Source organism: Mytilus galloprovincialis, chromosome 5, assembly GCF_965363235.1.
Source record: "Mytilus galloprovincialis chromosome 5, xbMytGall1.hap1.1, whole genome shotgun sequence".
NCBI lineage: Eukaryota > Metazoa > Mollusca > Bivalvia > Mytilida > Mytilidae > Mytilus > Mytilus galloprovincialis.
The window spans coordinates 62,545,053-62,558,954 of record NC_134842.1 but is presented as its reverse complement, the minus strand read 5'-3'; the positions used below and the strand labels follow the sequence as shown (position 1 = coordinate 62,558,954).

Here is a 13,902-nt window from a genome sequence, read left to right as displayed (position 1 = left end):
GAAGAGCATTGAGGGTCCAAAATTCCAAAAATGTTGTGTCAAATACGGCTAAGGTAATCTATTCCTGGGATAAGAAAATCCTTAGTTTTTCGATAAATTTAAAGTCGATAGAAAACAAAATAGTTCCTGCGTAAAGCTGTCAATTGAAAATATTTAGGAGGTTTTGGTTTAGTTGGTATACGATTAAAGTTGAAGAAATGGGTATCATTGTAAAACCCAAAGTTTGTTCATAACTTTTTTTATCAAAATAAATAATCTATGAATGCTTGAAATGTCAAAATTCGACAAAATAATTTTGGAGCTAAGAATTGGTGGCAATATCCCTTACATAAGTTACTTAAGTTACCTAAAGGATGACACTAAACCTTTTGACCCTTCAGACTGTTCGCAGGTAAAGTACTTTTTTTATCAAACAGTAGATTGATGTGCAAAATATTTTGCCATTTTCTATATCTTTTGCCTCAAGTTTTTTTCATACTAATCTCCGGTCGATCTTGTTACCCTGTTTACAAGAATATCGTTCGTTAAATTCCCAAAAGTACATACAAAATCCGGAAATGTTGTTTCATTTTATACCCAAGACATTATCTTTTCAGATTCATGTATGATTTGTATTAACCTTGTCTAGTCTTATTGTGGTAATGGTGTTGCTCTTCCGTTGATATTTGGTAGTAGATATAATTGTTTTCATTGGTAACAAAACCATAAATCTGTCTTATATTGAGAGCAGTGTCTTTCATGTTTGATATTAAAGCATTGTATGAGTATATTACGGGAAAGAACATTTGTTCAGCCTTAATCTTATGCATTTATATTGATAGTCAAGGTCAAATGCTTTATTATTAAATTTGTATGAATAAACAACGTTTGTTTTGATCAGTTATTATCAGTGAAATTTAAAACATAGGTAAGAGCTTAGTTCTATAGTTCAGGTAGAACATCGCATACATGGATGTGGAGAGGACTTACATAGGCTATGCCTGTTGCCCAATCCAATTCAATCAATTGAACAAAATACCGTTCAGACTAAACTAAACATCATATATTACCAATGTTATTTCAACTGATTGGGTGGAGCTTACGTTTCAATTTGCATAAGGACAGTCTATTCGAAGATGTGTGTGATAAGGATGCTTGTCGTTATAATTGTTATTACTGATTTCTAATACCCATCAGTATCACCAAACAGATATACAAAAGAACTGAGTGTACGAGATAGGCAAATAAAATACCTTAAGATTTATAGCATTTATATGTGCTAAAGTATCGGCTATTGTATTATTCTGTCTGAAACTTTTTTGATTGTGAGATGTACTTTAAATGTGATTTATAATAAAATAAACATAAAAAAATGAAATGTTTGGACCCTATTTTTCCATCCTTGAATACGATCAATTATATTTGCAACTTATCCCGTGCATCCCTGCCCCCACCAAAAAAGGCATTCGGAATATCACGGATAAAAAATATTTCCAAACATAATTAAATAACGACATATGCATAGTGTACAAGTGATGTCGCGTAGTTTTACTTTCATATCCACAGATTCCAAAGTGGGAAAAATTTTACATGTTTTTGAACTTTGCTTTACAAGAAAATTAATGGCTGTGTCTCATTGTTTATTTTACGAATACACGTATAATGTTTACATATTTTAAGCGGATCAATGACTCATTGATGAGTTTATCCCAAAACACCTGTATATAGATGGACTGGTCTATGATGAGCGAACAGGTTAAACTCCGCCCAGTCAAGTGAAATAAATCAAGTAATACATTATACATCATCTACATACTAGTAAATATTTTTAAATCTCAGTTTAGATGAAGCTACTATTGCATGTTACTTTTACTCTTCAATACGAATTAATTTCGTTGGTAGCATGTATTACCGAGAGGGTGTCAGAGAACATAATATTAAGTGATTCTCATTTTCGGACAAATGTTGATTCTTAAAGAACAAATTCAATACAACAAATCACTTTTAAAACAGCTGTCTAGGAATAGATTAATATCTATATATGTGTTACAGTAAATAGATGAAATTAGGAATTACATGTAATTACTCAAATTCAGGAATTACATGTAATTCCCGATGCACTTAGTAAATACAAGTAATTCCTAAAATGGCCTAGTAATTACCAGTAATTACTAATTTCAAAATGAATTTTTACACCTATTTACTAACTGTTAAAATAATGTTGTAATATGGTCAACTGATCAAAAGTTATGGTAATACTAACTAGAAAATCAGTAAGTACTCTTAAAAAGTGATCAGCCTAAATGTACTTTTTGCTAAAGGTGCATTAGCTACAAGATTTTAAAAAAATATATGATTTTTGTTGTTAAATCATTGATGAAAATGAAATAGTGTAATTATATTTCACCTTCAGCAGCCTATCTGTTTCTATTTTGTTAAATAAGCTGAGAAACATGGTTGATGAGTTGTGCACTTGCATGTTAATAACGCAGTCATGGTCATCGTCATTATACATCACCTTCTCTGCATGATGTCTCTATTAATGACTTGCTGTCATTCATACAAAAGCCGTTAGGTATTCATCACATTCGCACGAAACTTTATTCATTACCCCTTTCAAAACTTCATTCTCTGTTCAATTTATGTTTGGAATCCACTGTTACAAACCCTCATTCAAACCAATACAAACTTCAAGCTATAATTTCGGATATTGCAAGTCACAGACTTTTCAAGCCAGTTCGCATTGGAAAAGATGAAAAAGAGAAAAGATCTTTTCTAAATCTTTCCTTTGCCAACAAAGGTCTCGATGGCGTCAACCTAGGCAATATCCTTCATCATAAATTAGTTCAATCGAAAATACCTCCTTATTTCAAAAACCAGTCTGTACCAATAATTTCTTATACCTATACCAAACCTATTGCAACTAAAATTTTCAATTACAAACGCGTTTTGCAGAATCTCGATATTGACGACTTCAAGTCTAAACCTCCTGATTGGACTTGTGCTAGTTCCCAATTCATATATAATCCTGCTGGCCACGTTATTACCGGTGACCTTAACATTGTCAATAACACTTATCTACGAAATGTGTTATCGAAAGGTCCGAAATATCGTGAGCCTAAATCCATCAATTGGAAATACAACTTTAAAATTTTGATGGACTCAGTCGAGGATTATGCCAGGCAATGGGCTAAACGTGAAAAGGAAGACGTAGACACTCTATCCGAATGGATTAAGGCAGTGGGGTCGTTAATACAAATCAGAATCAAGAAACTGAATGGGTCCATCAATGCCCATGCTACGTCAATCTTTAAAGACCCAAATGTTGCTAAACACTTATCCGACCTCCATGATAAATATCCCCGCAGACAAAGCCCCAAATAACATCGTTTTTGTCTGTAAAAGTCACTACATTAATTGCTTGATAAACGAATTAGGTATAGACAGTTCACTTGGAAACTCAACATATACCCTCACGACACTTACCAAAGAGGAAATCCTGGATAATCATAGGTCTGTTCTTTGTTCCTTTGGTATTTCAACCAAAGATGAAGAACCGGATCTTCCATCACTGTATTGGATACCTAAACTACATAAGTGTCCTTACAAACAACGGTATATTGCTGGGTCTTCCAAGTGCTCCACGAAACCTCTTTCTAAATTATTAACATCTATTTTATCAGCAATCAAAGACGGGCTTAAAAGTTATTGTGAAACTGCCTATTATAGAGGTGGCGTGAATCAGATGTGGATACTTAAAAATTCCAAAGATCTTTTAGAGTACATACAATCTAACTCTCTTACATCTTGTAACAGTATTAAAACATTTGACTTTTCTACTCTTTACACAAGTATTCCACATTCCAAACTAAAAGACAAATTGAAAGAGTTGGTATTACTTTGCTTCATAAAAAAGAATGGCCAACGTAGATACAAGTATCTTGTCTTAAGGAGGGATAAATCATACTTTGTAAAGAATCACTCTGATTCAAACAAAAAATTCTCTGAAACTGATGTTGTCAGGATGCTTGATTTCTTGATTGACAACATATTTGTAACGTTCGGGGGACGTATTTTTCAACAGACTGTCGGCATCCCAATGGGAACAAACTGTGCCCCTCTACTTGCGACTTGTTTCTTTATTATTATGAGGCTGACTTCATGCAGGAACTTCTTATAAAGATAAGAAGTTAGCAATATCCTTTAACTCTACTTTCCGCTATATAGATGACGTTCTTTCACTAAAGAATTCAAAATTTGGTGACTATGTGGAACGCATCTATCCCATCGAATTGGAGATAAAGGATACTACAGATACAGTTAAGTCGGCTTCATATCTTGACTTACATCTAGAAATTGACAATGAGGGTCGGTTGAAAACAAAACTTTACGACAAAAGAGATGATTTCAGCTTTCCAATTGTGAACTTTCCATTTCTAAGTAGCAACATTCCAGCAGCACCTGCATACGGGGTATTTATCTCCCAATTGATACGATATTCCCGTGCTTTCATTTCCTATCATGATTTTCTTGATAGAGGGTTACTGCTCACAAGGAAGCTATTAAACCAAGAGTTCCAAATGGTGAAGTTGAAATCATCCCTTCGTAAATTTTACGGACGCCATCACGAGTTGGTTGACTGTTATGGAATAACCGTTTCACAAATGATATCGGATATGTTCTTTACGTCGTAACTACAATCCCCTTCCCTTTGATGAATGTGACCTACCGAATTAGTCTATTTACCGGATTTGTAATCACATAAGCAACACGACGGGTGCCACATGTGGAGCAGGATCTGCTTACCCTTCCGGAGCACCTGAGATCACCCCTACTTTTTGGTGGGGTTCGTGTTGTTTACTCTTTAGTTTTCTATGTTGTGTCATGTGTACTATTGTTTTTCTGTTTGTCTTTTTCATTTTTAGCCATGGCGTTGTCAGTTTGTTTTAGATTTATGAGTTTGACTGTCCCTTTGGTATCTTTCGTCCCTCTTTTAACAAGTGGACCTTATTGAATACATATTCATTTGACTTTCAATATAACCTCTAGCTGGAGAGGGGCAAAATTGTCAATTCGTTTTTGATGTGTTTTGTCCAATCGTTTTTGATGTGTTTAGTCATTTGATTTTGCCATGTGATTATGGACGTTCCGATTAGATTTTCTTCCGAGTTCAGTATTATTGTGATTTTACTTTTTACCTATGTATTCAGCTATCAAAATTGTATGGGTTTCACAGCACCCAGTATCTCGCCTACTTTTGTTGTGAGTCACAGGCCTAACAAAAATAGGGGGGAAATATTAAAATTTTCCTCTAGATACTGTCATTTGAGTAGTTCTGTAAGGAGCTTCTGTCCAAATTTGGTAAAAATTCAGGATGGTTTATGAAATCTAATAATTGTTTTAAAAACGTGTCTGTAATGTTAACTGAAAAAAAACTACTCCGTTTATGAATAAAATAAAAAAAAAGGATTTTTTTTTTAAACTTTACTTCTGGATATTACCTTATGATCTTAACAAATAAACTCATCATAGCTTCTGTCCAAATTTGGCAGAAATCCAAAATATTTATCAAAATTAAAAAATATAATTAACCACAGTGTGAATGTAATGTTAACTGGCATAAAACTAAGTCTTTGATATCTTGAATTATGTCTTTAATTTTTAAACAAAAATATCAAGTTAGTAAATAGCTGTAAAAATGGCCAAAAAAAACAGTGAATATCAGTAATCACTGAAACAACTAGTAAATACATGTAATTAAAATTGACTAGTAATTACAGGTATTTACTGAAATATTTAGTAATTACGTGTAACTCCTAATTTCACGTATTTCCTGTAACACATATTATAACAGATGGGAACTTATGGAAAATTTAAAAAAAGAATCATATCTCTTTAATTTAGCGCATTCCATGTGTTCTGTTTTAACTGTTTATCAATGTCACGATCCGGTAAACTGTGGCAATAAACTCGAAATTTAATTAGCTTATTATCAACAACCAATGAATGCAATGTTCTATGACAATAATACGTTATAGATGTGGGCTAAATATGAAAAAAGGACGTGCATGCAAGACTTATTTTAAAAAAGAATATGTGGAATGATTACCATAGAGACAACTCTCCACAAAAGACCAAATGACACAGAAATTAACAACTGTAGGTCACCGTAAGATCTTCAACAATGAGTAAAGCCTTTACCGCATAAACAGCTATAGAAGGCCTCGAAATGACAATGTAAAGCAATTCAAACGAGAAAACTAACGGCTTAATCTCTGAACCAAAAATGAACGAAAAACAATACGTAACACATAAACAAACGACAACCACTGAATTACAAGCACCTGACTTGGGACAGGCACATACATACAGAATGTGGCGGGATAAACATGTAAGTGGGATCCCAATCTTCCCCTAACCTGGGACAGTGGTATAACAGTACAGTAAGGCGAACTATAAAAATCAGTTGTAAAAGGCTGAACTCATCAGATGGATAAATATACAAATATTACAGATACAAGTGGACATGGCTGAGTACTTGAATTTCTAAACAACAAAAAGACAACAGATACAGATCTGAGCGTACTTGCAGTTAACTGACTGGTAGTTCGTAGCCATTAACAACTAATAAAAAAAATCATGCATCTAAGACTAAATTATCAATCAGTACACATCCAACATCCAATGGATTCAGTGTAAAGACGTCTTTTGAAAACAGAGAAAAACATAAATTTGTGCAATACCAAGATAAAGGTATCGACAGATACTAGATCAATGAATGTGTAAATGTATATAACATACTAGTTATAATAAGTTTGCTTTTAATTTACCGATAACAAAATCAATATCAATACCAATACAAACAATATTCAATGATCTTGTTGAATTGGTAACCTTTTAGAATAATAAAATAAGTTTTTACAGCCAAACTTCAAAATCAAATCTTTATATCTATGAAAAATTTAGTGAAGGTTTTAAGTAATATATGGTAACGAAATCCCTGGCTTAATAATTTACCAGTTATACAAAAACGTCACAACAGACACGAGCATAGCGAACGAGCTGTGAAATATAAACAACGTAAGATGGTACTAAATGAAAATCACCATCTAAAACTGAAATATTAACGATAGGAAACGAAAGATCGTCCCTTTTGTCGTAAATTTTATTTAGTGTAGAGTTACCCGTTTAAAACCAAAATATCTTAATCTAGGAAAGGACAGGTATTACCGTTTAAAGGAGTACGTTCGGTAATGGACTTATTTGGCCATATTTGGCCCCGATTATAAAGTTCAATGTTACAAGACAAAAAAAATAACTTGTTTTAACTTGACTTAAAGACATATGAAAAAATTAAATAGATCTATTTTTGTCAGAGTTTACTCCTAACACGTTGATTTTTTACATCCAAAAAAGGTAAATACAATATTTTGGTATAATTTGACAAAATCAACTGGATTTCAACCAGGAAACATATAGCGCAGGCGTCGAAAAAATATTCAAATAAGACATGTGAAATATCTTCACAAGCATCATTTTTACAAGATGAGTACAACTTGTGGCGTCATAATAAAACGCAGGAACGTAAATTTTCAACAAAATGGCTTATTTCCTATCTAGTCACTGAATTAGCTATAATTATTGTAATTTACGTCAATAAATCCTTATTTGAAATTTACGCTAAAAAAGCAGGCCTTACCGAACCTACTCCTTTGATTTATCTAAAGTAAGTTTCTTTTGGTAATTTTCAGCAGTATATTGAGAAAAAAATTGATTATTTCACGAAAAAATATCATCATGATGACGATAAGTGTTATTGAATTTATCAATTAAATACAAATTAGACGGGTCTAAAACAGTGATTCATAACAGTACAAAAACAAGTCTGCTTTTAAAGGGGCGCAATTAGGGTCCATAGGGATACCTACAACCTGTCGACAAGGAGAAAATTGACAGCCTAAGTTTAGTATAAATGCATGCATTGGTTCAATTATTTCGATAACATTAAAATTTCAAGAAAATCATTCCATATGTCTTTATTAAAGGATATGTATATGAACAATGTGCTGCAATTACATGTATGTGTAGGAAATGTCCATGGTACAATAAAAAAAAAACATTTCCTTAAGCCCCTTTTCATGGTGTGATAATAAATTTCACAACTTTCTCGCTAGCCCACGTATGTAGTTGGTTTTAGATTTCAACGAACATAATTTAATAACGTATTATTATGAGTTTGACTGTCCCTTTGGTATCTTTCGTCCCTCTTTTATGTATTATTGATATATTAAAAGGCATCAAAAATTAATCATAACATTTTAACCATTTCTTTCTTTTTTACTACATACAGATTTGGTTCGATAGTTTAACTGCACCTGTTTAGTTCTTATTTTTTAGCCATGGATATGTCAGTTTATTTTCAATTTATGAGTTTGAATGTCCCTCTAGTATCTTTCGCCCATTTTTACGACAAACAGGATATATGTATCATCCAAATTTTACTGTGATGTTATTTAGACACATTTCACGTAAAATAATTGAACCCTTGGATAAATGTATTCTTAAAGTCAGGACATCAATCAAACGGCACGTAAATTTTTGTTAATTTTGCTAATTTACCAAAAACTATTTCGCAACATGCTTAACTCCGCAGAACATTTTTTTTTGTACCCCTATCATTAAATCCTGGATCCGCACTTGATTTCAGGTGGTTCCGTGTTTAGAACCACCCACATATATGAGTGGGCTGAAAATTTTATAATATTTATGGATATTATGAGAAAGAAGAAAACGCGACACCCAATTTTAACTCTATTCATTTACAGTCGGAAACCCGGTTGAAATAGAACAAAAGAATCGAAGCTCTTTGTTAGAAAAGGCGATAAATGTGTACTGTATTGTTTACTATAGTGACAAAAATTTTAAAAGTTAATAGAAACAAACAAAATTACAATTTTCTTCTCAATTACGAGGTGTTTTATTTTAAAAACACCATTTGCATATGTTTTCAATTTATCTAGTACATAGTTAAGCAGAACCATTAGATTTCAAGTCGACGACATGGGTATCTTTCAAGTTGGATGAAGAAAATGCATAACCTCCGATTTTTTTGAAAAAAAATACCACGGACGGAAAACATATCAATCTAATAGTTCAAGATTTTTCGTGTCTGCCCTTCCATTATGTGACTCAAGAAAAAATTCCAAAAAATGGATAACAATTATATCGAAGAGAAAATCGAGTGCACCTTTTTATGTTAGGGCGTGTTTGAGTTGAATATTTTGTCTTGATATCGTACAAAGTAAGATTATTTCATACATCGTCTCGCTTCAGATTCTATTATTTTTATATATCAAAGCTACAGATTGACTTTATAACACAAAATAATAACAGTACTAAAAGATGAAATATATGGGTCAAGTGAAAAACCTTTCTAATGAGTCACAAAAACAGAGAAGGTGTGTTCGAATAGCTATTTTTTTACTGAAAGTACTTGACGACAGTCTTTCAAGTTGGATGATGAAAATGCATATCTTTGAAAAAATATAATTCTTTGTGTGTGAAAACTAGGGTGTATAGTCTTTATACACTAAAAATATCTAGTCTGCCCTTCAACGGAATTTTTAATTCGAATTTTTAAATGTTTATCAATTTTCGAAAAAAAACCACCTGACAACCGATCAGACAATAGTTTTAAGTTGAATCAATGCAGACAAGATCATAAACTGATGTGCATTAGCTAGTTGAAACATTTGTCTTTTAAAATACAACTGACATATAAGGATCGTAATGATGCAATGTGGATAAATTTATCGGTTTCAATGAGCAAAATTGGTAGCGCGTCATCCCTACAATGGCTTCCATTTCTACGATTGTGAAAATGAACTGGTGTAATTGGGAGATAATTCTGACGAAGTAGAGTTCTGACTGATTTAGTAATATCGTATAGATATGAGGTAAATAAAAATCTGTTATATTGTAATTATTATATTTATTTATGTTGGCCTAATTTGTGTTGTTTGGCCTGATAGTTGTTTACAAAATAATCTTTAAACTGTGCAGTTTAGAAATCCCTGGAACAATCACAGATCCTGATGGAATGATTGGAACTTTCCATTTGACTTACATAACGATTTCAGAATGATCCTAATAAAAGATGCGTTATTTAAACTTCTACATTTTCCCAGAAATTCCGTTGTAGTTTACTAGAACATTCCTTTCCCATAGTGTTCTAGAAATTTCCGTGACAACAATATATATATATACAGGCACTAAAATTAAACTTTCAGACTTAGACATCGATAGACATTAGTATATTCACAGCATTTGGATTGACACTTTTATTCTACAAACAGCATCATACTGGATTGTGACCTTAGTAGTGAACTTAATATTCATATTGGATTCCGAGAAGATACCCAGATACAGATAAAGATAAAAGATTGGACTCATATTTTGACAGTTAGGTTGACGTAATATTTGTGTAATTCTTCGTGTAAACTTTTGTATGATAAATCTTGTTAAATTTTATCATTGATTTGTGTCTTTTGTTGGCTTTAATTTAAAGGTGATTCTGGCCGTAACAGGTATAGTTGTGTTTCTGCTTTTTATATTATGATAGTTGATTCAGAACCAACATTTGATGTCTTTTGTCTCTTCCGTCATAATAAAGCACTTACTGCTTATTCCTGGAATAGTTAGTTTATTGTCCCCTTGGATACAATTATTGCCCTCGTCTACTCCTCAGGACAATAGCTGCAGCTCAGTGGACAATAAACGTTCTATTCCACTCATACCCAGTCAATAAGTATAAATTAAGTTGATATTTTCATCATAGTTTTTGAAAAATTGCTCATGATCGTGATATATGGACTGCCCACAGGTCAGTGGTATTGACTAAGATAGCAATAATGGCTGATTCATAGGCGAGGTCATTTTCGCTGAAGCAGCCAATACCACTGTCCTACGGTCAGTCCATTTATCATGATTATGACCCGTTCTTCAATAACTATAATGTTTATTTCATTGAGAGAAACCATGTTTAAAAACAAATGCTCATTAATTTACATTGTTCAAAGCAAACTCCAGTTATTGTACGAGTTTTACAGGAAAGAACGAAGGCCACTTTATTTTGAATACTATATAAAGTTTTCTATAACTTTATAATTAACGAAAACATATGGTTAACAATTCAAGAACTTCAATATACAATTGAAAACAGGAAAATGTTTCATTTAAGAGACATCTCGTATTACAAAGACACCACGCCCCCATCTGTCATTTACATGTAAAAACAGAGAAACAACGCCCCAGCGATCTTAATACACGTAAATGTTCGTTAACTTCCGGTTTTCTGGTACTTTTTAAACTGTTAGTGACCGATGTAAATAATTACTGAAGAATAAAGAATTTCATGCGGACCCTTGTTATCCAATCCAATATTAGAAGCTAATTCTTAAGTAAACCGATATGCTATGATTATTATCACCACTAATTCCTTGCTGTTATTATCGTCATAATCTTTCTTATTATTTTATTGTAGAATGGAAATGAATCTGCGACTATTCCTGTGTTTTCTTTTATTATCATTGTTTGCAGTGGAGATAGCGAACACAGCAGGTGGAGACCAACTGAAAGAGATTCAAGAGGGTTTAAAATTTGCTGAAACAATAACAACTGCATTGAAACCAGTTGAATTTGTCGGATTTTTGGGAAGTGCTGCAGCACCAGCCATATCGTTTGTTTCGGGTACTTTAAAATTTCTGAGCTTAATATTTTCACATGTTGGAAACAGTGAATCTCAAGAGCTTTTAGCTATAAAGCGAATGTACAATGATATGGACAGACGTTTTGGTCAAATTGAAAAACGATTAAATGATATTTCGTTACAAAGTAACTGGACCAGAGTTTCAAATCAATACAGTGGCATCGAAAGTCATATAACTGCAATATCTTCACTACTAAGGAATATTTATGAAAAACCTTTGGCGCTTAAAAACATTGAAAAAGAGTATTTTATCAAAACAATGGAAAATACATGCATGCTTTGCTCAACAGAACTATATAATGGAATCATGGGGATAAATAAAGGTTTTTCTGATAACATTTTACAAACTGCAATGGTAACATCGAAATATGATCGTCCAATAATGCAAACGTTTATGATTGGGCTTTTCAAACTGCTTATTCAAGGAATAACTAATGAGTTAGCTTATAGGAAGTTTGTCCATGGCGAGATAGATTATGTAAGCTACAGAAGGCAATGGGCGGTCCGCCTCTTTAATCTTACCGCGCAAATGCAAAGAATAAATGAGGAAACTAAAAGTAAATATCATACACAGGCAGAGAAAGATATTGCATTGTTTTCACAGACCAATCCGATAAATAGTCTTCCTAACCGAAATTTTTCTGAAAATCTCTATAACTTTCTTGTTGAAAAATATGACTGGCGTGACTGGCTTGTAATTGTATACAGCGGGAAAATATGGGGAGTCCACAATCATATCAATCATGTTTGTGATGGATACCGAAGATATGGAATGTATGATAGAGATGTTTTAATTGCAAGTGTTGACCAAGCTAAACAAACAATCAATGCTTCGATTGCAAGTGAAATAATTAATAGAATTAAAACCACATATCAGTCTTGCAGTATATCGTGTAGTCCGTTACCTGCCAGTGGATATGGCATTGACTGTAGTGGCAGTATTTGTAGCTATCTCAATCGAAATGCAGAAGAAATATATTTAAAGATTCCCGGAGAAACAAGAGACTGTCGTATTTATGCCTCTGTCGGTGTGATTGGTTCGAGAGGTGATTTGTGGTATCATGGTAAAACAGGAAGGCTAGTACACAAACGTGCACCTGGATCTAATTTGTACTCTATTCATTTGTTTGGATAGGGTAGCAATGTACAGCTTGGAAAAAATAGAATTGACTATCATATTTAAGCTAACGGTTTGTTTCATGTTTGTGCTTATGTTTATAAACACTAATTTTCATAATTTCTAGTAGTTAAAATTGTAAAAATAAAAACTATTTTTGGTATGGCAAAAATCTGCAATTATTTGCCATAAAAGTATTATAAAAAGACGTGCGAAGATGCCACATATTAAGTTCCTCAAAATACGGCAAAAAGTAGATTTCGAACCCTTGGAGTGTTACCTATTCTGGATTTTTTTTACATCTGTCTTTCATGGGATCAAATAAAAATCATATATTCCTCATAATTTTTTTTTTAAATTGCGTTCCAAACATTCGTGTGAAAAAGTGTTTGTAAACATTTAAATTATTTCGGACTATCTCACTCTGAGTATTAAAATACGGACTGTCACATGAAAATTCATAGCAAAAACAATCTTGATATTCCTGTAAACCAACTTACTAAGTAAATAATTTTTACACACCAATTTTCTTATCTGAAAAATCCTAAGGGGTAATGACTTACCACGCTCCTAACCATAAATTGCTATTTAGGGCATCTAGGATATTTCAAAAATTAATAAGACTACCGACACAACTTGGTAATTCGAACGAATGAACTTTTAAGAAATAAAAGGAATGTAGTGACTGGAGTCAGAACATATAATACAATACAATATTACAACATGATACTTCATTTGACATTTCAATTTTTTTCCCCATTTGGACATCACTTGTGAGTGTTTTGTAGACGAAAAATCGTCTATCGAACAAAAATGTCAGCCTGGCTTGTAGCTATGATGACTGTATAATATATACATGAAAAAATTAATGAAATAATAAATACAAGCAGGAAAGTCCCTAATTAAATGGCAAAATCAAATTAAAAAACAACACATCAAACGAATGGAAAACAACTGTCATATTCCTGACTTGGTACAGGCATTTTCAAGTGTAGAAAATGGTGGATTGAACCTGGTTTTATAGTGCAAAACCTCTCAC

General features: G+C 32.7%; 1 protein-coding gene across 1 annotated transcript; it reads left to right on the top strand.

Annotated features, from left to right (window-relative positions):
* Nucleotides 1-11,522: 11,522 nt before the first annotated feature.
* LOC143076923 (uncharacterized) lies at nucleotides 11,523-12,881 on the top strand. Its single transcript, XM_076252821.1, has one exon. It carries the CDS (start codon nucleotides 11,523-11,525, stop codon nucleotides 12,879-12,881), a length of 1,359 nt encoding a protein of 452 aa, XP_076108936.1.
* The last annotated feature ends 1,021 nt before the right edge of the window (nucleotides 12,882-13,902 follow it).

Coding starts and splice junctions, on each gene's coding strand:
- LOC143076923 (XM_076252821.1), top strand. CDS start 11,523: ATGGAAATGAATCTGCGACTATTCCTGTGTTTTCTTTTATTATCATTG.